The sequence below is a fragment of the Mizuhopecten yessoensis genome, unplaced genomic scaffold (genome assembly GCF_002113885.1).
Source record: "Mizuhopecten yessoensis strain PY_sf001 unplaced genomic scaffold, ASM211388v2 scaffold9085, whole genome shotgun sequence".
Taxonomy (NCBI): Eukaryota; Metazoa; Mollusca; class Bivalvia; order Pectinida; family Pectinidae; genus Mizuhopecten; species Mizuhopecten yessoensis.
The window spans coordinates 144,662-170,841 of NW_018407871.1; the positions used below are offsets into that span (position 1 = coordinate 144,662).

General features: G+C 39.3%; 1 protein-coding gene across 10 annotated transcripts in view; it reads right to left on the bottom strand.

Annotated features, from left to right (window-relative positions):
* Positions 1 to 26,180, bottom strand: part of LOC110457309 (misshapen-like kinase 1) — a 171,059-nt gene that overhangs the window by 130,380 nt on the left and 14,499 nt on the right. For all 10 annotated transcript variants that reach the window (XM_021508524.1, XM_021508523.1, XM_021508517.1 and 7 more), the window contains exons 3-9: positions 15,377 to 15,433; positions 11,833 to 11,877; positions 10,357 to 10,437; positions 9,818 to 9,866; positions 8,034 to 8,095; positions 3,873 to 3,963; positions 1,646 to 1,718 (exon numbers count right to left, since the gene is read on the bottom strand). In XM_021508524.1, the coding sequence (XP_021364199.1) occupies positions 1,646 to 1,718; positions 3,873 to 3,963; positions 8,034 to 8,095; positions 9,818 to 9,866; positions 10,357 to 10,437; positions 11,833 to 11,877; positions 15,377 to 15,433 (458 nt within the window). The remainder of the gene's footprint in view (positions 1 to 1,645; positions 1,719 to 3,872; positions 3,964 to 8,033; positions 8,096 to 9,817; positions 9,867 to 10,356; positions 10,438 to 11,832; positions 11,878 to 15,376; positions 15,434 to 26,180) is intronic.

The window sequence follows — 26,180 nt, forward strand, 5'->3', positions numbered from 1 at the left end:
CAGTTACCTCCCTTTAAGGATCCTGTACCACTTCACTATGGTTTTGACTACATACAGTTACCTCCCCCGTAAACCCGCTAGGACAATTGTAGCACAGTTTGACTAAGATACTTCTGTTGACCAGGTAGCTCAATCAGTTAGAGGGATAATACATAAATGTGAGGTCCCGGGTTCAAATCCCTGGTCAAGCCCCGCTGACAATCAGTTAGAGGGATAATACATCAATGTGAGGTCCCGGGTTGGAATCCCTGGTCTAGCCCCGCTGACAATCAGTTAGAGGGATAATACATCAATGTGAGGTCCCGGGTTGGAATCCCTGGTCTAGCCCCACTGACAATCAGTTAGAGGGATAATACATCAATGTGAGGTCCCGGGTTCGAATCCCTGGTCTAGCCCCGCTGACAATCAGTTAGAGGGATAATAATACATCAATGTGAGGTCCCGGGTACGAATCTCTGGTCCAGCCCCGCTGACAATCAGTTAGAGGGATAATACATCAATGTGAGGTCCCGGGTTGGAATCCCTGGTCCAGCCCCGCTGACAATCAAGGGATAATACGTAAATGTGAGGTCCCGGGTTGGTATCCCTGGTCCAGCCCCGCTGATCAATCAGTTATAGGGATAATACATCAATGTGAGGTCCCGTGTTGGAATCCCTTGTCTAGCCCCGCTGACCATCAGTTAGAGGGATAATACATCAATGTGAGGTCCCGGGTTGGAATCCCTGGTCTGGCCCCGCTGACAATCAGTTAGAGGGATAATACATCAATGTGAGGTCCCGGGTTTGAATCCATGGCCTAGCCCCGCTGACAATCAGTTAGAGGGATAATACATCAATGTGAGGTCCCGTGTTGGAATCCCTGGTCTAGCTCCGCTGATCAATCAGTTAGAGGGATAATACATCAAGGTGGGGGCCCGGGTTGGAATCCCTGGTCTAGCTCCGCTGATCAATCAGTTAGAGGGATAATCCATCAATGTGAGGTCCCGGGTTCGAATCCCTGGTCAAGCACCGCTGACAATCAGTTAGAGGGATAATGCATCAATGTGAGGTCCCGGGTTCGCATCCCTGGTCCAGCCCCGCTGACAATCAGTTAGAGGGATAATACATCAAGGTGGGGTCCCGTGTTGGAATCCCTGGTCTAGCTCCGCTGATCAATCAGTTAGAGGGATAATACATCAATGTGAGGTCCCGGGTTTGAATCCCTAGTCCAGCCCCGCTGATCAATCAGCTAGAGGGATAATACATCCATGTGAGGTCCCGGGTTTGAATCCCTGGTCCACCCCCGCTGATCAATCACTTAGAGGGATAATACATCCATGTGAGGTCCCGGGTTTGAATCCCTGGTCCATCCCCGCTGATCAATCACTTAGAGGGATAATACATCAGTGTGAGGTCCCGGGTTGGAATCCCTGGTCCAGCCCCGCTGACAATGTTAACACTCAGAACACTGTTGTTGTTGTTGTTGATAACATTTTGTTTGTTCATCTTTATTATCTCATAAAAGTTCCAAGTTCTGGTTTTCTGTTTAGAAACGATTTATCAAAGCTATGGTCATGCCGGAAAAATAGTTTCCAATAGTTAGTAACAGTATTGGCAGTGGTACAGGGATCCTTAATTAATGCTCCTCTTTTATCTGAAATCTTACCAGTACGGCGTCCCAATAAACGTGTTTCTTCTACCAATAGTTTTATCAAGCTGAGCGCTGACACCAAAGTCAACTGAAACAGAAAAGTAAACATCATTGTCCCCTCGCATAAACGTTTGAGGATAAATACTAAAGTACATTAGCCTGTTGTCGTCAATGTAGCAGCCTCATTTCTAGACAGATTTGCGTAAAACTTCGCATTCATGTTTGCCTTAAACAAATCTGAATATAGGCTTCGTCAGTCAAAGGTCAAGATAGCACTGTTACTGGAAATAGAATTTCATCATCATACTCTTTGTCATAACAAGTAAGATCAGCGTCATTGGTCACAGGTCAATGTCATTGTTAAATTAAATTTTACCATCACACCCATCATCATTCTTGCCGCAATATTTCTCTACAAATTTTTCATGAAATTTTAGTTTGCCTTTATGGGAGTCATTTTTAAAGGTTAACCCTTAGGCTGCTATATTGATTTCTATGTAAACGGACACCACTGCTGAATTAATTATTGAAATTTATTTTAGTTTACTTGATTTTTCAAATGTTCATAACTTGGAAAATATTTGTTATATGTGAAAAAAAGTTATATGAAAATTGTTCATTGTTGTCTCTAGTTTATATTAACGTTTTCAATTCTAAAGTTGCTTCAGTATTTACCTGTACAGGTGGTAATAAAGGTAGGAAGAGGAAGATCATTTTAAAATTATTTTCATCCGTAAATGTGATTGGCAAATGATAACAGAGATTATAAACTTCATTTTTGACATAAGACGCTGTATATTTACACGGAGATTCTCAGGTAAAAAGGTCAGGTATTTCGTCAAGAATTGCATCTGATTTGCTTCAGGTTTCAGGTCGCCATTCAATACATTTACTGTCATAGTCGGCATATAAATATATCTTAGCTACGGTCTAGTTTATGATTAAATCACCGATAAAAAGTTTGAAGCAATAAATCGGCTCAAAACGTATCAATGTCAATGTTCAATTGGGCCTCACCTGCAGACGACATGTGCGCCTCGGTCCGCCGATATTTTCCTGTTTGTGTAGAGCACAAGGCCGTTTACTGGAAAGTTACATTTTATGTAACACCGAAGTATTTCCACATCAAACATGCCAAACCCTTCAAAACCTTTATTATCATTGTAGGTGACGATGGACAATAAATGTTTACCCTCATATGCATCGCTTCAATCTACACGTCCGCCATTTTTATGACTTTTTTTTCGATTTGAAAATCCTCGCACACTTTTGGTTATTACTAGGGTACACTGCCGTGAATATCGAAAGTAATGGCAAAACAACCAATCAGAAGCCTTCTACTATACGCGTTCGGGTTTGGTATAGCAACATCCCGACTTCACACTTCCTGGCTACCGATCAAAACCTACAGACCGAGAGACGACTATTGTCGTACGTAGCACTGACGGCCCGACTTTTCAAAACGACTATTGTCGTGCGTAGCAGCCTAAGGGTTAAGACCACTGCTACTAAAATTAGAATTTCATGTTCATGCTATTTCATGCTATCTATAACACAATTCAACAGGGATCCGTTAAATAGTCTATTTTTCTTTGTTTTAATTCTGTTTTGGTTAAATAGTGTCTTTTTCTTTGTTTTAATTCTGTTTTAGTTAAATAGTGGCCTTTTCTTTGTTTTAATTCTGTTTTGGTTAAATAGTGTCTTTTTCTTTGTTCTAATTCTGTTTTAGTTAAATAGTGGCTTTTTCTTTGTTTTAATTCTGTTTTGAAGTGTTTTAAGAGCCGTTTCCTTTCACCACTTGGTTTTCAATGGCTCTTTTCCTTTCAGTTTTTTATTTTGAGTTGTAACAACTTACTGTTACTCATTCAATAAAATACACACAATTGTGCTATGATTGTATTTCATAAATACAGCAGAAAATTCCACTATGTTTGCCTTTTTAAGTCAAATACAAAGTATTCTAACAATATCAAAACACAAACTGCACAATGAAAATCTGTTGTCTATCAAAACACATTTGCCAAAGATCAATACTCACAAGTCAGTAAATAACACGAAAATAAATCTTTTGCAAAAATGACATGATTCACCTTCTTGAGTTTATTTTCAGCTTTGAATGTTTTTACAGATGGACAGAAAATTAAGATGGTAACAGTATATCTGGAGAAGTTTTTGTTGTTTTATCAAACTCGATTCCAAATCTCCCAGATTTTTGTAATCAGAACTTGTATGAAGTACTTACCTAGCTTGACCTCAGCATTGTCTGTCAGGAGAACGTTCTGACCCTTAATGTCCCGGTGTATGACTTTGTTTCCATGTAAATGAGCAAGTCCCTGTAAGAATATACAAAGAAAATAAATAGATATCTTGTGTACATAAATTATGTTTTTAGACATTTTCAAAATAGTCTAGCAATATGATTGCTCCCACCAACAAAACAAAACCAATTATTTATGTGTTTAAGTCATGTGGTTGTTCTCAAGACTGTACAAACATTGCCTACCTATAACATTTCTCTATATAAACATTGCCTACCCATAACATTTCTCTGTATAAACATTGCCTACCTATAACATTTCTCTGTATAAACATTGCATATACCTATAATATTTCTCTGTATAAACACTGCTACCTATAGCATTTCTCTGTATAAACATTGCCTACCTATAACATTTCTCTGTATAAATTAACACTGCTACCTATAACATTTCTCTGTATAAACATTGCCTACCTATAACATTTCTCTGTATAAACATTGCATATACCTATAATATTTCTCTGTATAAACACTGCTACCTATAGCATTTCTCTGTATAAACATTGCCTACCTATAACGTTTCTCTGTATTAATATTGCCTACCTATAACATTTCTCTGTATAAACATTGCCTACCTATAACATTTCTCTGTATAAACATTTCCTACCTATAACATTTCTCTGTACAAACATTGCCTACCTATAACATTTCTCTGTATAAACATTGACTACCTATAACATTTCTCTGTATAATTATTGCCTACCTATAACATTTCTCTGTATAAACATTGCCTACCTATAACATTTCTCTGTATAAACATTGACTACCCATAACATTTCTCTGTATAAACATTGCATATACCTATAATATTTCTCTGTATAAACACTGCTACCTATAGCATATCTCTGTATAAACATTGCCTACCTATAACATTTCCCTGTATAAACATTGACTACCTATAACATTTCTTTGTATAATTATTGCCTACCTATAACATTTCCCTGTATAAACATTGACTACCTATAACATTTCTTTGTATAATTATTGCCTACCTATAACTTTTCTCTGTATAAACATTGCCTACCTATAACATTTCTCTGTATAATTATTGCCTACCTATAACATTTCTCTATATAAACATTGCCTACCTATAACGTTTCTCTGTATTAATATTGCCTACCTATAACATTTCTCTGTACAAACATTGCCTACCTATAACATTTCTCTATATAAACATTGCCTACCTATAACATTTCTCTGTATAAACATTGCCTACCTATAACATTTCTCTGTACAAACATTGCCTACCTATAACATTTCTCTATATAAACATTGCCTACCTATAACATTTCTCTGTACAAACATTGCCTACCTATAACATTTCTATGTACAAACATTGCCTACCTATAACATTTCTCTGTATAAACATTGCCTACCTATAACATTTCTCTATATAAACATTGCCTTTACCGGTGAAGGGTGAAATATACACTGGGCGAGTTATGGTTGTTACCGGTGAAGGGTGAGATATACACAGGGCCAGTTATGGTTGTTACTGGTGAAGGGTAAGATATACACTGGGCGAATTATGGTTGTTACCGGTGAAGGGTGAGATATACACTGGGCGAGTTATGGTTGTAACCGGTGAAGGGTGAGATATACACAGGGCGAATTATGGTTGTTACCAGTGAAGGGTGAGATATACACAGGGCGAATTATGGTTGTTACCGGTGAAGGGTGAGATATACAGAGGGCGAATTATGGTTGTTACCGGTGAAGGGTGAGATATACACTGGGCGAGTTATGGTTGTTACCGGTGAAGGGTGAGATATACACAGGGCCAGTTATGGTTGTTACCGGTGAAGGGCGAGATAAACACTGGGCGAGTTATGGTTGTTACCAGTGAAGGGTGAGATATACACTGGGCGAGTTATGGTTGTTACTGGTGAAGGGCGAGATATACACAGGGCGAGTTATGGTTGTAACCGGTGAAGGGTGAGAGTATTATATACACTGGGCGAGTTATGGTTGTTACCGGTGAAGGCCGAGATATACACCGGGCGAGTTATGGTTGTTACCGCTGAAGGGTGAGATATACACAGGGCGAATTATGGTTGTTACTGGTGAAGGGTGAGACATACACAGGGTGAGTTATGGTTGTTACCGGTGAAGGGTGACATATACACAGGGCGAGTTATGGTTGTTACCGGTGAAGGGTGAGATATACACAGGGCGAGTTATGGTTGTTACCGGTGAAGGGCGAGATATACACTGGGCGAGTTATAGTTGTTACCGGTGAAGGGCGAGATATACACTGGGCGAATTATGGTTGTTACCGGTGAAGGGTGAGATTTACACTGGGCGACTTATGGTTGTTACCTGTGAGTGGTGAGATATACACTGGGCGAGTTATGGTTGTTACCAGTGAAGGGTGAGATATACACTGGGCGAGTTATGGTTGTTACCAGTAAAGGGTGACATATACACTGGGCGTGTTATGGTTGTTACCGGTGAAGTGTGAATATTTGACTGGATGAGAAATACCTAGTATACAGTTCTTTAACTACACATAGGAGTTTTTTGGGTGACGCACTACCTACCCATAGGAGTTTTTTTGGGTGACGCACTACCTACACATAGGAGTTTTTTGGGTGATGCACTACCTACACATAGGAGTTTTTTCGGTGACGCACTACCTACACATAGGAGTTTTTTGGGTGATGCACTTCCTACACATAGGAGTTTTTTGGGTGACGCACTACCTACACATAGGTGTTTTTTGGGTGACGCACTACCTACACATAGGAGTTTTTTGGGTGAAGCACTACCTACACATAGGAGTTCTTTGGGTGATGCACTACCTACACATAGGAGTTTTTTGTGTGATGCACTACCTACACATAGGAGTTTTTTTCTCTTTCATTTCGGTGTGTGTAAGAATAGAGCTGTCCAGGGTAAGAAATGGGTACAAGAAATTTCTATCTTTCACCAAGTTTCATGTGACGTCACAAATGCTCAACAATGGCGTGACATCACAAATTTGGAAAAGTCAGATGTCTTAATGTGAAAAAAAGGATGTGGTGAAAATAAAACCGTTTACAATATATTGACCGCACATGTTAGAAAGATGAGATTGTTTTTTCTGTGCAAATATGGGGTATGCTAAATCTCCGACACATTCGTTCTCGTCATAAAAAACCAGGGGAATAGTTGATATCTTGGTAGCCAGTCCAAATGCATTTTTTAATGGTTTCTGAGCTTATTCTGATAGTTGGAACGAGAGACAAATATTCTTTCATACCTAGGAGTGTAGGAAAGGGAAATTCCACCCTAGGGGTGTAGGATAGGGAAATTCCTCCCTAGGAGTGTAGGATAGAGGATAGGGAAATTCCAGCCTAGGAGTGTAGGATAGGGACATTCCACCCAAGGATAGTAGGATAAGGAAATTCCACCCTAGGGGTGTAGAAAAGGGAAATTCCACCCTAGGGGGGTAGGAAAGGGAAATTCCACCCTAGGAGTGTAGGAAAGGGAAATTCCACCCTAGGAGTGTAGGATAGGGAAATTATACCCTAGGAGTGTAGGATAGGGAAATTCCACCCTAGGAGCGTAGGATAGGGAAATTCCACCCTAGGAGTGTAGGATAGGGAAATTCCACCCTAGGAGTGTAGGGTAGGGAAATTCCACACTAGGAGTGTAGGATAGGGAAATTCCACCCTAGGAGTGTAGGATAGGGAAACTCCACCCTAGGAGTGTAGCATAGGGAAATTCCACCCTAGGGGTGTAGGATAGGGAAATTCCACCCTAGGGGTGTAGGATAGGGAAATTCCACCCTAGGAGTGTAGGATAGGGAAATTCCACCCTAGGGGTGTAGGATAGGGAAATTCCACCCTAGGAGTGTAGGATAGGGAAATTCCACCCTAGGAGTGTAGGATAGGGAAATTCCACCCTAAAGATTTTCAAATTTTGCAAAACCTTTGACAAAGCCTCAGATTTTACCAAATTTGAAAACCCCTTAGATAGAATTTCCCTATTCTATACCCCTGGGCATAGAAGAGTCTTATAGTATTACACACTACCTACCCGTGGGATTTCTCCGTATTACACACTACCTACTCATTGGATTTCTCCGTATAACACACAACCTACCCGTAGGATTTCTCTGGCAATGTAGGCAATCCACTCCTCTTTCAGCGAGTTACCCTTCGTGGCTGTAAAATAGTTAAATCGGCCAAAACATGTCTTATTATACAAGTTTTGTTATAGTGTATAACTCTTTTCATGAAACTCACTAAAGCTTATTTCACTAAATCATAATTATTATTCAACAGAAAATGTTACGAGATTTATATACATTTTTTATATAGGATATTAGTTATGGTTGAAAAATCATTATAACAAAGGACAACAGTACTCAGTCTCACTCAATTTAACTCAAAACATCAAATGGTGACAGAGGATCAACACTATTGCAGGGTATTACTTTATCAGTGGGTTTAATGGCATGAAAACAATGTATGTAAATATTCTGTATTACTACTGTTCAGAATATTTTGTTTTGTCATTATCATTGGTCAGAAAAGAACATGACATTGTATGCAAAAAAAAACTACCGTAAATTTTTTGTGTTTTTCTGAATTTTTTCTTAGTTATAAAACAAAACGTTACCCTACCTGTTTTAGGTGACAAGGTTTGGTAGAAACTAGCCAGGGCTGCTTTATATAAAGACACTGCCTACCTCGGTACTGGCATTATTATCAAAAGTAAATTTATGCGTGTGAATGGATATTACATAAGGGTAAGAACCAATCAGTCCCTGATGAAGGGCCAAGTCCGTAAGTTTGGATGTAGAGTGACAGTACGTATATATTTGATGTGACAGAAGAGTGGGGACCATTCAGTCCCTGATGAAGGGCCAAGTCTGTAAGTTTGGACGTAGAGTGACCGTACGTATATATTTGATGTGACAGAAGAGTGGGGACCATTCAGTCCCTGATGAAGGGCTAAGTCTGTAAGTTTGGATGTAGAGTGACAGTACGTATATATTTGATGTGACAGAAGAGTGGGGACCATTCAGTCCCTGATGAAGGGCTAAGTCTGTAAGTTTGGATGTAGAGTGACAGTACGTATATATTTGATGTGACAGAAGAGTGGGGACCATTCAGTCCCTGATGAAGGGCTAAGTCTGTAAGTTTGGATGTAGAGTGACAGTACGTATATATTTGATGTGACAGAAGAGTGGGGACCATTCAGTCCCTGATGAAGGGCTAAGTCTGTAAGTTTGGATGTAGAGTGACAGTACGTATATATTTGATGTGACAGAAGAGTGGGGACCATTCAGTCCCTGATGAAGGGCTAAGTCTGTAAGTTTGGATGTAGAGTGACAGTACGTATATATTTGATGTGACAGAAGAGTGGGGACCATTCAGTCCCTGATGAAGGGCTAAGTCTGTAAGTTTGGATGTAGAGTGACAGTACGTATATATTTGATGTGACAGAAGAGTGGGGACCATTCAGTCCCTGATGAAGGGCTAAGTCTGTAAGTTTGGATGTAGAGTGACAGTACGTATATATTTGATGTGACAGAAGAGTGGGGACCATTCAGTCCCTGATGAAGGGCTAAGTCTGTAAGTTTGGATGTAGAGTGACAGTACGTATATATTTGATGTGACAGAAGAGTGGGGACCATTCAGTCCCTGATGAAGGGCTTAGTCTGTAAGTTTGGACGTAGAGTGACAGTACCTATATATTTGATGTGACAGAAGAGTGGGGACCATTCAGTCACTGATGAAGGGCCGAGCCTGAAATCTTTGGACTTGGAGTGACTGTTGCTATTTATCAGTTTATATATATTTTTGTATTGAAAATAGAAATTTTGCAGACAAGACTTACAATTCTGCGGAATTCTTTAATATTTTTAATTATAAGCAAACCTTTGACTAGATCAGTTACAGAACCGGCTCCACAGAACTCCATAACCAGCTGGAATACAAGACAGCAGCGTATTACATATAGATCTGGGTACAAGGCTAGTCATAGTATTACATATAAACCTGGGTACAAGGCTAGTAAAGTATACTACAGACCGAGTTTTTCTCCTCAAAGACATTCATACAGTTGTTCTTGTATCAAGATGTATCATTTGTAATTCCAGTTTGAACAAATATTTTTTTATTTCTCATAAAATTCCCGCAATGTATGGTTTTTATTTCAGAAATCATTTATCAAAGCTATAGTCATGCCCAAAAAATCAGCTTCAAACACTCAAGTTAAACTTTTTGGCAGTGGTATTAGATTCCTTAAATGAATTTTTTAATATCCTTAAAAGCTCCAGAGACAGAATCAGAATTTTTTTTTTTTTTTTTTTTTCAACATTTATAATATACAGCGAACCTTATTATACTGCCAACATCTATAACAGAATTGTGAAGAAGAAGGAGAGCTTTCGGTATATAATAAGTATGTGTTTTACCCATAGTTGGTCATCTTTCCCAGGAGGGCTCTTTTTTATAAAAGCACCATAGTATGTGGCAATATTCCGATGATTTGAAAACTGAAAAAAGAAAATCAGACATGATCTGATATATTATCATAGTTCAAATATACTACATATAAAAGTACTAAATGTTTACTGTGGGATTGTCTCAAAATTATATTGCAAGCACAGGTCAAGATCACAATTAAATATATATTGTTCATAGACCGATTTAGTTTGTGAAACTGCTCCTTAGCAGTGACATTACAAATGCATTACCGTCAATGGGAACTGTGACCTGAACACATCGTAGCGTCAATGGGAACTGTGACCTGAACACATTGTACCGTCAATGGGAACTGTGACCTGAACACATCGTACCGTCAATGGGAACTGTGACCTGAACACATTGTACCGTCAATGGGAACTGTGACCTGAACACATCGTACCGTCAATGGGAACTGTGACCTGAACACATCGTACCGTCAATGGGAACTGTGACCTGAACACATCGTACCGTCAATGGGAACTGTGACCTGAACACATCGTACCGTCAATGGGAACTGTGACCTGAACACATCGTACCGTCAATGGGAACTGTGACCTGAACACATCGTACCGTCAATGGGAACTGTGACCTGAACACATCGTACCGTCAATGGGAACTGTGACCTGAACACATCGTACCGTCAATGGGAACTGTGACCTGAACACATCGTACCGTCAATGGGAACTGTGACCTGAACACATCGTACCGTCAATGGGAACTGTGACCTGAACACATCGTACCGTCAATGGGAACTGTGACCTGAACACATCGTACCGTCAATGGGAACTGTGACCTGAACACATCGTACCGTCAATGGGAACTGTGACCTGAACACATCGTACCGTCAATGGGAACTGTGACCTGAACACATCGTACCGTCAATGGGAACTGTGACCTGAACACATCGTACCGTCAATGGGAACTGTGACCTGAACACATCGTACCGTCAATGGGAACTGTGACCTGAACACATCGTACCGTCAATGGGAACTGTGACCTGAACACATCGTACCGTCAATGGGAACTGTGACCTGAACACATCGTACCGTCAATGGGAACTGTGACCTGAACACATCGTACCGTCAATGGGAACTGTGACCTGAACACATCGTACCGTCAATGGGAACTGTGACCTGAACACATCGTACCGTCAATGGGAACTGTGACCTGAACACATCGTATCGTCAATGGGAACTGTGACCTGAACACATCGTACCGTCAATGGGAACTGTGACCTGAACACATCCCAGAAAACTTGAGGTCCTAAATTATCTCTATTCAAATAATTTGATTTGTTTCTATATTTGACTTTATTATCGTGGAACATTTTCAAGGATTATTTATGAACTACTTAAGATCAACTTATCGATGCAGTGACAGAGGACATTGGACAGAGGTCAATAAATGTCAGTCACTGTACTCACTTTTTTCAAAACATTTATTTCCAGCTTGATTTCTTCTTCTTCATCCTGAAAAAAAATATGAAAAGTATTCAGTACTGATGAGACAATAGGTGTCTGTCTCAGAGCTACGGATACTTTGATAGACTAGGGAGTATTTGATGGTTAAGACCTACGGATACTTTGATAGACTAGGGAGTATTTGGTGGTTGAGACCTACGGATACTTTGACAGACTAGGGAGTATTTGGTGGTTGAGACCTATGGACACTTTGATAGACTAGGGAGTATTTGGTGGTTGAGACCTACAGATACTTTGATAGACTAGGGAGTATGTGGTGGTTGAGACCTACGGATACTTTGATAGACTAGGAAGTATTTCGTGGTTGAGACCTACGGATACTTTGATAGACTAGGTAGTATTTGGTGGTTGAGACCTACGGATACTTTGATAGACTAGGGAGTATTAGGTGGTTGAGACTAACTGATACTTTGATAGACTAGGGAGTATTTGGTGGTTGAGACCTACTGATACTTTGATAGACTAGGAAGTATTTGGTGGTTGAGACCTACGGATACTTTGATAGACTAGGGTGTATTTGGTGGTTGAGACTTACTGATACTTTGATAGACTGGGGAGTATTTGGTGGTTCAGACCTACGGATACTTTGATAGACTAGGGAGTATTTGGTGGTTGAGACCTACTGATACTTTGATAGACTAGGGAGTATTTGGTGGTTGAGACCTACTGATACTTTGATAGACTAGGGAGTATTCGGTGGTTGATAACATTGCATTAAGAAAATGTATGTAACAATAAAGTAAAAGAATGAGTAAAGAAAACATTTTTTTTACTCGCTATTAAATTTATCATGGAATATCACACAACATAGAAAGTAACTTTAGAGACAACAAGATCTACAAAATCAATTATTCCCATAGACCTAGTGATGTTCCTGATGATAGTCTATTGGTCTAGATCTACTGTTGAGACCTAGTGATGTTCCTGATGATAGTCTATTGGTCTAGATCTACTGTTGAGACCTAGTGATGTTCCTGATGATAGTCTATTGGTCTAGATCTACTGTTGAGACCTAGTGATGTTCCTGATGATAGTCTATTGGTCTAGATCTACTGTTGAGACCTAGTGATGTTCCTGATGATAGTCTATTGGTCTAGATCTACTGTTGAGACCTAGTGATGTTCCTGATGATAGTCTATTGGTCTAGATCTACTGTTGAGACCTAGTGATGTTCCTGATGATAGTCTATTGGTCTAGATCTACTGTTGAGACCTAGTGATGTTCCTGATGATAGTCTATTGGTCTAGATCTACTGTTGAGACCTAGTGATGTTCCTGATGATAGTCTATTGGTCTAGATCTACTGTTGAGACCTAGTGATGTTCCTGATGATAGTCTATTGGTCTAGATCTACTGTTGAGACCTAGTGATGTTCCTGATGATAGTCTATTGGTCTAGATCTACTGTTGAGACCTAGTGATGTTCCTGATGATAGTCTATTGGTCTAGATCTACTGTTGAGACCTAGTGATGTTCCTGATGATAGTCTATTGGTCTAGATCTACTGTTGAGACCTAGTGATGTTCCTGATGATAGTCTATTGGTCTAGATCTACTGTTGAGACCTAGTGATGTTCCTGATGATAGTCTATTGGTCTAGATCTACTGTTGAGACCTAGTGATGTTCCTGATGATAGTCTATTGGTCTAGATCTACTGTTGAGACCTAGTGATGTTCCTGATGATAGTCTATTGGTCTAGATCTACTGTTGAGACCTAGTGATGTTCCTGATGATAGTCTATTGGTCTAGATCTACTGTTGAGACCTAGTGATGTTCCTGATGATAGTCTATTGGTCTAGATCTACTGTTGAGACCTAGTGATGTTCCTGATGATAGTCTATTGGTCTAGATCTACTGTTGAGACCTAGTGATGTTCCTGATGATAGTCTATTGGTCTAGATCTACTGTTGAGACCTAGTGATGTTCCTGATGATAGTCTATTGGTCTAGATCTACTGTTGAGACCTAGTGATGTTCCTGATGATAGTCTATTGGTCTAGATCTACTGTTGAGACCTAGTGATGTTCCTGATGATAGTCTATTGGTCTAGATCTACTGTTGAGACCTAGTGATGTTCCTGATGATAGTCTATTGGTCTAGATCTACTGTTGAGACCTAGTGATGTTCCTGATGATAGTCTATTGGTCTAGATCTACTGTTGAGACCTAGTGATGTTCCTGATGATAGTCTATTGGTCTAGATCTACTGTTGAGACCTAGTGATGTTCCTGATGATAGTCTATTGGTCTAGATCTACTGTTGAGACCTAGTGATGTTCCTGATGATAGTCTATTGGTCTAGATCTACTGTTGAGACCTAGTGATGTTCCTGATGATAGTCTATTGGTCTAGATCTACTGTTGAGACCTAGTGATGTTCCTGATGATAGTCTATTGGTCTAGATCTACTGTTGAGACCTAGTGATGTTCCTGATGATAGTCTATTGGTCTAGATCTACTGTTGAGACCTAGTGATGTTCCTGATGATAGTCTATTGGTCTAGATCTACTGTTGAGACCTAGTGATGTTCCTGATGATAGTCTATTGGTCTAGATCTACTGTTGAGACCTAGTGATGTTCCTGATGATAGTCTATTGGTCTAGATCTACTGTTGAGACCTAGTGATGTTCCTGATGATAGTCTATTGGTCTAGATCTACTGTTGAGACCTAGTGATGTTCCTGATGATAGTCTATTGGTCTAGATCTACTGTTGAGACCTAGTGATGTTCCTGATGATAGTCTATTGGTCTAGATCTACTGTTGAGACCTAGTGATGTTCCTGATGATAGTCTATTGGTCTAGATCTACTGTTGAGACCTAGTGATGTTCCTGATGATAGTCTATTGGTCTAGATCTACTGTTGAGACCTAGTGATGTTCCTGATGATAGTCTATTGGTCTAGATCTACTGTTGAGACCTAGTGATGTTCCTGATGATAGTCTATTGGTCTAGATCTACTGTTGAGACCTAGTGATGTTCCTGATGATAGTCTATTGGTCTAGATCTACTGTTGAGACCTAGTGATGTTCCTGATGATAGTCTATTGGTCTAGATCTACTGTTGAGACCTAGTGATGTTCCTGATGATAGTCTATTGGTCTAGACCTACTGTTGAGACCTAGTGATGTTCCTGATGATAGTCTATTGGTCTAGACCTACTGTTGAGACCTATAGTGATGTTCCTGATGATAGTCTATTGGTCTAGATCTACTGTTAAGACCTAGTGATGTTCCTGATGATAGTCTATTGGTCTAGATCTACTGTTAAGTTTAACACTAGTAATACTACAGCTTTGACATTTCAGAAAAAAAAACAGTTGTCAAATACCAGACTATATACTGGATCATTTGATAAGTTAAATTTTAACTTTAATTACGACAACAGAAAGGTGATGCCCAGAGTTGAATCTAATTTGTCTTGGACTACGAAAGGTTTAAAATTGTTTTACAAATATATAACAAATTAATTCGGCTGACCCACACAGCGACCTTACCTCCGTAACATTCATCACTTTGATGGCAGCCAACTGCCCAGTCTTGGTATGTCGACCCTGAAATTATAGATAAAGTGGATGTAATTTTCAGTACGCCTGCAGAATTTGGTTTTCTTTATCAAAATATAATCTGTGCTGGAAAAATAATATTTAGTTGGATCGATGATAAGTGATTTGAGTAACTGTGATTTGAGTAACTGAGCTAATTAAACAAGCAGTTTCCTATTAGTCACAACATCAAAGCAGCCATCGTAAATCTAGTTCGTTTCAGTCTGCCTCAGAATATACAAGTAGCCCAATGGGCCTGAATCGCTCACCTGGTATTAATCTCACACTTGTAATCTTAAAAGTGGACTAAAATATAGCTACAGGCAGAATATCAGTGTTTGACTCATAAGAACCTATTAAAAGATTTAAACATATGACACCTGTGACCCAGAATGTCGATCAAGGACAAAAATTTGAACAGAGGTTATAGTCGTCCAAACCAGCATGCTTCTGGCAAAATATCATTACCCTGGACTTTTTGGTTATACAGAACAAATCATTTAAAGATTTAAACATATATTGACCACTGTGACCTTGAATATGTTGAAGGTCATTCATTTGAACAAACTTAGTAGTCCTTCATAACAGCATGTTAATGGCCAAATATCATCACCCTTGGTCTTTTGCTTATTGAGAAGAGGTCGTTTAAAGGTTTTAAACATATTTGACCCCTGTGACCTTGAATATAAGTCAAGGTCATTTGTTCGAACAAACTTGGTAGCCCTTTATCCTAGCATTTTACTGGCCAAATATCATAATCCTAGGCTTCTTGGTTATTCAGAAAAAGTTGTTAAAGGTTTTAAACATATTTGACAACTGTGACCTTGAATATTTGTCAAGATCATTCATTTTAACAAACTTGGTAGCCCTTCATCCTAGCATGTTACTAGGCCTCTTAGTTATTCAAAAGAAGTTGTTTAAAAGATTTTTTAAGACAATTGACCCCTGTGACCTTGAAAATGGATGAGGGTCACTCATTTGAACAACTTGGTATACGTAGCCCTTCATCCCAGCATGCTACTGGCCAAATATCATCACCCTGGGCATTTTGGTTATTCAGAAGAAGTTGTTAAAGGTTTTAAACATATTTGACCCCTGTGACCTTGAAAATAGGCGAAGGTCATTTATTTTAACAAACTTGGGAGCCCTTCTTTCCAGTTTGCTTCTGGCCAAATATCATCACCCTAGGCCTCTTGGTAATTAACCGTGGCATAAGGTCACTCTGCATCCACTTTGCACTGTAACTCCCACAAAGTGTCAACAAAGGGGACCCTCATTTTCGTCTCAGTTAATCAGGGGACATAATGACTTTTCCTTTTACTCATTACCAAGTATACTCCCTATGTATCACTCCCACAGAGTATAAACAAGAGGCCCAAGAGGGCCTGTATCGCTCAACTGAATATTTAAGCAGTCATAGCAAAATATTCTCATTAAATATTATATTGCACTAAAAATATTTCCCTCACAAACTTTGTTCGGTCCATCTGTTGAAACTACCAGCAAAATATTATTATGAGATTCTATGCTTTTTGATTCTTCTTCAGAAGTTGCTTAGCATATTTTTCCCTGTGACCTTTTAAGTAGGTCAATATCATTTTCTCAAATTGGTTAGCTCTATTCCAAAATGCTACCAGCCCAATATTATGAATCCATTCCTTTTAGTTCTTGAGAACAAACCCTTAAAATGTTGTTGATTTCTATGACCTCTTAAGTAGGTTGAGGTCATTTTCATTCGCAAACTTTGGTGAACTCGATCTCAGGAAGTCACTAGCCAAATATTATAATTTTATGCCTTTTAATTCTTCTTCAGAAGTAGTTTGAACCGTTTGACATATTTGAACGCTGTGACCTTGAAAGTAAGTCGAGGTCATTTTCATTCGCAAACTTTGTTTGGCTCTTTCCCAGGAAATAACCAGCAAAATATTAAGGTTCTATACCTTCCAGTTCTTCAGAAGAAGTCGTTTTAACTCTTTCACCACTAAGTAACTTTACATATTAACTACCACTCAACACTAAGTAACTTTCAGTTAATTAGTCAGATTAATTAATTACACATTTCAGCATCATAACTTCACCATTTAATATCTGATTCTCGCATATGTCATATACCAAAATTTACATAATAGTCACAGGATTATATCTATGATGTCAACTCAGACATCATGTTACCTGTACTAAAGTGTCTCACGTTAACCGGTGTTATAAAGGTAAGTTACAGGTAATTTGTATACCTTTTTACTTGAATGAGTTTAATATATATATTTCTTAGTTGTTTCCTCTGCAATTAATGTTCAAAGTAAAACAAAGACAATTTTCTCAGCTCATCTCATCTTTTACCTGGTATTTTGTAATGTATTCACAGGTAAATCTCGTTAACATCCATCATGAAGAATCAAGGTACAGTTCCAAAGACTCATGAATAAACTGATTGAAAATATCAGCTTTCTTTTTCAATTGTTCAATTAATTCATAACAAGTGTTTTAGTCCATATTCTACAGGTAAACAAAATAGTCAGGTAAGCCCAGGTGTGCTTCGAAAGCTCGTTAGCGTACCTGTGTATGTAGTCTACTGCCAAAAATACACTTTTGTGTGAAAAACATGTGCTGTGTACATTACAGCACAAGGCAACATCACATTTCCCACAACCCATGGTTGTTTTTGAGCGTTTGTATGGATTGTCCTTTACTGTAGAACCGGGGTGACTGGCCATGTAGTTTCTATGCTTCCTGTTGCACACAACACAAAGGCGGCCTTTTCCTCCTGCGGCGATGGGCAAGTGACCATTACCATCTCGTCTGGCATCGTTGTTTGCGTCAGATCTAGGCCTCCTGAAACACTTTCTGGACACATTTCTGAATTCTCCAATAAGACTGTGGGCCAGCTCCAGTTTGAAGGTCATAAAATCTCTTTTCCTGTGATTTGTGGGACTCTGATTGATGAAGCTACCTTCAATAATGAATGCATTATAAGCAGCACATTCCCTCAGTTTCACTTCAATCTTGCAATACCACCTCATGCATTTCTTGGATTTGTTGATACGAGTCATTTGGTCGAGTCGGTCTACTCCACCCATGTACTGGGCATAAGCTGCCTGGACAGGTGTGGACTTTAGCTGAGTTTCTGTGCCATCCTTTTTCTTCCTTCTTGTCACCAGCTGATCATCCTCTGGGTCATGGAATGTGGACAAGTAGTAAACCACTCTGTTATCTTTCCACCATGTAGCCAACAGAATACCGTTCATCAGCCAATCAGAATTTCCTCTTTCAACTTTTTTCTCATCAGATTTTTTGACTACAAGTTTTTTCGGGTATCCTTTCCGGTTGCATCGAATCGTACCACAGAGGTAAGTGTTCCTGGACAACAAATAATCTGCCAAAAATGGACTGGTATAAAAGTTATCTGTGAATATCACATGCCCCTTCATTTCTAGAAACTTTGTCACCTCAATCACAACTCTGGAGGACAGTCCAAACACTTTGTTCACAATGTCTGCATTTTCCCCAACATATACCTCATAGTTCAAACAGTAAGCTGAAACTGCATCAGTCGTCACCCATAACTTTATTCCAAACTTTACTGGCTTGTCCTTCATATACTGTTTCATGCCCAGGCGGCCTTTGAATGGAGCCATTGCTTCGTCTCCAGTTATTTCCCTATGTGGCAGATACTCCCTCTGAAATGCCTGTCTACAATGATCCAGCATCGTATCTTATGGACTTTATCATTAGCATTTGCACCTGTATCATCGCTGAAATGAAGGTATCTCTTGATTTGGATAAATCAGTCATGAGACATTACTTCTCCAAATTTTGAACCAACCAGCCAAATGTTAGTATTTTCTGTTCATCACGTTCAAATTGCATTATTTCCATCAATATCAACATGCCGTAATATGCTTTCACTTTGGGTAGTGTTACCGGTGTCCAAATACCTTTGTCACCTCCATGTCTCCGTTTCGTTTCCGCATTCAGATTTGTAAAATTCACAATTTCTTCAAACAGATCATCACTGTAAAACAACTAGAAATAATCAAGTGCTTTAGCAGATGTATCTAATACACGAGTCGGCCCAACTCTCTCACGAAAAACAATGTTATTTCTAGGTGTTTGTACCTTCACCCAATCGTTCTCCTTGTATGTTGGTCCTTCGTATATTTCCTCTGGCTCAAAACCATCCCAATCAGCTTCAGAATCACTGCTATCCCCCATGATATCGTTCCATTCTTTCAGTAACTGTTGTCTTTGTCTTCCATTTACATTCACTAAGTCAAAATTTTGGATCCAAATTTATTCTATTTTCACTTTCGGGGAAGCCATTATAAACATCGGGAAATCATCGGATATTTCCATTGAAACATACCTAAAACCTAGAGATGTATAAAGTAAAGGTACTGTAGTCCCAGGATGTACACGTCATTTGGCTACATTTATCAGCCAATCAGAGTGGAAATCGTATAAATAGAGGTATTACCTGAGACCGCTAAAGCGGTCTGCAGTGTTGTAGGGGTTGCGGCCCCTGGACCGCTTTAGCAGTCTGCAGTGGTGAAAGAGTTAAGTGTTTGACATATCTGCCTAATGTGACCTTGAAAGTAGGTCACGGTCATTTTTTTCGCAAACTTTGTTGGGCTCTTACCCAGAAAGCTACAAGCCAACTATTAAGGTTCTATAACTTTCAGTTCTTCAGGAATAGTCGTTTTAAGCATTTGACATATCTGCTTAATGTGACCTTAAAAGTAGGTCAAGGTCATTTTCATTCTCAAACTTTGTTGGGCTCCTACCCAGAAAGCTACAAGCCAACTATTAAGGTTCTATAACTTTCAGTTCTTCAGGAATAGTCGTTTTAAGCATTTGACATATCTGCTTAATGTGACCTTAAAAGTAGGTCAAACTAATTTTCATTCTCAAACTTTGTTGGGCTCTATCCCAGGAAGCCACTAGCCAAATATAAAGATTATATACCTTCCAGTTCTTCAGAAGAAGTCGTTTAAAGTGTTTGACACATTGACCCCTGTGCATACCTGCTAAATGACCCGCATCTTGCGGGTCACACCCGCAAAATTAACCTATCACCCGCGACCAACTCATGACCTGCGCAGGTCATACAAATCTCCCTCATTCCTTCCACATGACCCGGAATCACCCGCGCTCTTATTAGTATCTCCCTATTTCCGGAAGTGCTCCATCCGTGTGTCTCGGAGTTTTAGCATTCAGGTATAGGTACACTATTTGAAATGTTTTAACAAATGGCGGTCTCTCTCGTGGAAGCCAGGAAAATTTGAAAGGTGAGTGGTAGGCCTACTGTTTACTACAGTATTACAACAGTGCATGGAATCCCGACCGTAGTACTTTCATTTCACATGCACAACTGTAATGCGGAGTGCGTCAAACTTTTGAAAAAATGATACGTATGTCTGCTATGACAATACTTCGTGGGAAAATGGTTTTGAGTGGCTTCATAAAAACAAAATTGAGTCCGATTGATCATTCTTATTGTAAACTGTACTATACTGTATACTTAAAATCTTTCGGTAGGTTCGGGTGTTCTTTATTACATCAACACAGACATACGATGAAGGATTTTCACGAAATGTGACGACAAGGTTATAAACGCAAAGTTGTTATTTAGTAGCTTAAATTATGAGCACATTAATTACTTTCTCAAAGGCAGATCATGATTATTTTGATTTACCAAAATCTGAATGATAATGCTTCCCAATATCGATCGCAAGATTGCTTGAAGATTTGTTGCAGTCTCACAAGTTTGAGTGTACCAAGATATTATATTATGTATACCAATATTATAAATACCTGTATTTAACATTAAATGCATATTTTATTTTTTCCAGTTTCCAACCTGCAGGCAGTCAGATTCCCAATGTAGTACATAAAGATGAGGGAGAGAAATAGATAGAGGAGCCTCTAGAGGAGTTCATGCTCCCAGTATGCATCAATGATGAAAGATGCAAAATTTTCTACAATTAACTCAAACTACCTGTATTAAAGTATTTTGAAAAGAGAGAATGTAATAAACCAAAATGCGCGAAAATTTAATAAATGATTAATTCCGAAATGATTTTTTTAGTCGCGTGTTATGATCACCCCCACAGAATTTCCCGATGGGGGTCATGACACCCATTGGGAGATTCAGGGGTTAGCAGGTATGCCTGTGACCTTGAAAGTAGGTCAAGGTCATTTTCATTCTCAAACTTTGTTGAGCTCCATCCCAGGAATCCATCAGCCAAATATGAAGATTATATACCTTTTAGTTCTTCAGAAGAAGTCGTTTGAAGTTTTTGACATATTTGACCACTGTGACCTTGAAAGAAGGTCAGGGTCATTTTCGTTAACAAACTTTGTCAGGCTCCTACAAAAAAAGCTTTCAGTCAAATATCATGACTCTAGGCCTGCCCATTCTTCAGAAGAAGTTGTTTAAAGGAAAAGTTGACGGACGAGGACAGACGGACGGACTGGCGGACAGACGACGGACACCGCACCATGACATAGGCTCACTTGCCCTTCGGGCAGGCGAGCTTAAAATTATATGATCCCCATGTATAACTAACAGACAGGTGCAAACATTTTACCACCCCCAAAGAAAAAGGAGGAGGTATAATTAATATTGTTCTACGTGTACGGGATGTGGTCACACATTTTTGTACATCCCTGGCTTTTATCCCACACTCTAGCTAGCAATCCACCAACTGGCTAGCAATACATTAACTGACTACATATAGTACATATACAGATATATAGCCGATACAGATTTCAAGTATTGAAGACTAGCCTGTGCACCTGTCATGTTTTTGAGGAACTTGATATATGCCTGTAGTATTTGGGGTGATTTTTAGTCAGCTAGCCTAATGTGGAACCAGCAGCCGTACAATCTCAGACAGATGGATACAAGTCTAGTAATATAATACTCTGGTATAAAACCTTCGTACAATCTCATCAGACAGACTGATACAAGTCTAGTAATATAATACTCTGGTATAAAACCTTCGTACAACCTCATCAGACAGACTGATACAAGTCTAGTAATATAATAAAAAATGAAAATATGTGTGTTGCTACATACACACGTTACGTTAAACAGTATGTGTGTTGCTACATACACACGTTACGTTAAACAGTATGTGTGTCGCTACATACACACGTTACGTTAAACAGTATGTGTGTCGCTACATACACACGTTACGTTAAACAGTATGTGTGTCGCTACATACACACGTTACGTTAAACAGTATGTGTGTCGCTACATACACACGTTACGTTAAACAGTATGTGTGTCGCTACATACACACGTTACGTTAAACAGTATGTGTGTCGCTACATACACACGTTACGTTAAACAGTATGTGTGTCGCTACATACACACGTTACGTTAAACAGTATGTGTGTCGCTACATACACACGTTACGTTAAACAGTATGTGTGTCGCTACATACACACGTTACGTTAAACAGTATGTGTGTCGCTACATACACACGTTACGTTAAACAGTATGTGTGTCGCTACATACACACGTTACGTTAAACAGTATGTGTGTCGCTACATACACACGTTACGTTAAACAGTATGTGTGTCGCTACATACACACGTTACGTTAAACAGTATGTGTGTCGCTACATACACACGTTACGTTAAACAGTATGTGTGTCGCTACATACACACGTTACGTTAAACAGTATGTGTGTCGCTACATACACACGTTACGTTAAACAGTATGTGTGTCGCTACATACACACGTTACGTTAAACAGTATGTGTGTCGCTACATACACACGTTACGTTAAACAGTATGTGTGTCGCTACATACACACGTTACGTTAAACAGTATGTGTGTCGCTACATACACACGTTACGTTAAACAGTATGTGTGTCGCTACATACACACGTTACGTTAAACAGTATGTGTGTCGCTACATACACACGTTACGTTAAACAGTATGTGTGTCGCTACATACACACGTTACGTTAAACAGTATGTGTGTCGCTACATACACACGTTACGTTAAACAGTATGTGTGTCGCTACATACACACGTTACGTTAAACAGTATGTGTGTCGCTACATACACACGTTACGTTAAACAGTATGTGTGTCGCTACATACACACGTTACGTTAAACAGTATGTGTGTCGCTACATACACACGTTACGTTAAACAGTATGTGTGTCGCTACATACACACGTTACGTTAAACAGTATGTGTGTCGCTACATACACACGTTACGTTAAACAGTATGTGTGTCGCTACATACACACGTTACGTTAAACAGTATGTGTGTCGCTACATACACACGTTACGTTAAACAGTATGTGTGTCGCTACATACACACGTTACGTTAAACAGTATGTGTGTCGCTACATACACACGTTACGTTAAACAGTATGTGTGTCGCTACATACACACGTTACGTTAAACAGTATGTGTGTCGCTACATACACACGTTACGTTAAACAGTATGTGTGTCGCTACATACACACGTTACGTTAAACAGTATGTGTGTCGCTACATACACACGTTACGTTAAACAGTATGTGTGTCGCTACATACACACGTTACGTTAAACAGTATGTGTGTCGCTACATACACACGTTACGTTAAACAGTATGTGTGTCGCTACATACACACGTTACGTTAAACAGTATGTGTGTCGCTACATACACACGTTACGTTAAACAGTATGTGTGTCGCTACATACACACGTTACGTTAAACAGTATGTGTGTCGCTACATACACACGTTACGTTAAACAGTATGTGTGTCGCTACATACACACGTTACGTTAAACAGTATGTGTGTCGCTACATACACACGTTACGTTAAACAGTATGTGTGTCGCTACATACACACGTTACGTTAAACAGTATGTGTGTCGCTACATACACACGTTACGTTAAACAGTATGTGTGTCGCTACATACACACGTTACGTTAAACAGTATGTGTGTCGCTACATACACACGTTACGTTAAACAGTATGTGTGTCGCTACATACACACGTTACGTTAAACAGTATGTGTGTCGCTACATACACACGTTACGTTAAACAGTATGTGTGTCGCTACATACACACGTTACGTTAAACAGTATGTGTGTCGCTACATACACACGTTACGTTAAACAGTATGTGTGTCGCTACATACACACGTTACGTTAAACAGTATGTGTGTCGCTACATACACACGTTACGTTAAACAGTATGTGTGTCGCTACATACACACGTTACGTTAAACAGTATGTGTGTCGCTACATACACACGTTACGTTAAACAGTATGTGTGTCGCTACATACACACGTTACGTTAAACAGTATGTGTGTCGCTACATACACACGTTACGTTAAACAGTATGTGTGTCGCTACATACACACGTTACGTTAAACAGTATGTGTGTCGCTACATACACACGTTACGTTAAACAGTATGTGTGTCGCTACATACACACGTTACGTTAAACAGTATGTGTGTCGCTACATACACACGTTACGTTAAACAGTATGTGTGTCGCTACATACACACGTTACGTTAAACAGTATGTGTGTCGCTACATACACACGTTACGTTAAACAGTATGTGTGTCGGTACATACACACGTTACGTTAAACAGTATGTGTGTTGCTACATACACACGTAACCCACAAGTATACTGCTCTCTTAGTGGTACATAGTGATGGTTCACTCATTACTAATTTCTACTTTTAACAACAGTAAGGAGTTACAGCTCAGCAGAAACTCAATGGTCAAGGTCGGCCTCATCTTAACATGGTCAAAACAGCAACGGATCTTGAACTTGAACATACCAACTGACTACGTAATGACCACTACATACCAACTGACCACGTAATGACCACTACATACCAAGCAACTGACCACGTAATGACCCAAATAGTGGTTGAGTGGTGCAGAGGATAACACACTCGCCTTTCATCAGGCTGGCGGGGTTTGATTTCCCAATCGGACGTGAAAAGGTATGGGTTCACCTGCCCAACGTGGGGGGTTTCCGGATAACTTCAGTCTCCTCCCACCTTTAGACTCCTCGAGCGCTAACATCCCAGCCAACAAGAGTAAATAATACAAGCTGAAAAAACTTGTTCAGGGACAGAACTTAGACACTAACTATTTTGAATGCGAGTCCACAGGTCTAGTTGAAGGGATTATTTGCTAGTCCTACTTCAATGTAACTAGTCTTATATATTCCTTATGGAAAAAAAGCCATCACGAAACAAAACAAAAAGTCATTTGTTTTAGAAGACTTTAATTTTTCAGATCGAGGATACAAAGAAATTGGGAAAAAGTATTGGACTGAAGAGGGACATGAAAAATTACTGGTACTGCCATGAACATACGCCCAACTTTTAGGATAAATTGATGAGTATCAAACAATATCTTTGTGTTTTTCTAAAAGGAACCTTTTTATTTTATATAACTATCTATTTAATGTGTGGTATTATATTTTTTTACAAGTCCAAAGGACCAGTTAGGTTAAGTGAATTGCTATATAGCTAGTCCTTGCTGATCTACAGGAGAAATGTTAGTGCTGAACCCCACAAGTTTTCATAATTATTGTAAAAATAAAGTTTATATTTAACCAAGAAATTAAATCTAGGAAAAGGTGCGACAGGTATCTAGTTGACTTGTGTAAGACATCTAGAAGATATATGTATTAGAATGCTGCCCACATCGACCTTTCCCCATTGCCTAACCCCTCCCCCATCACCTACCCCCTCCCCATCGCCTAACCCCCTCCCCCA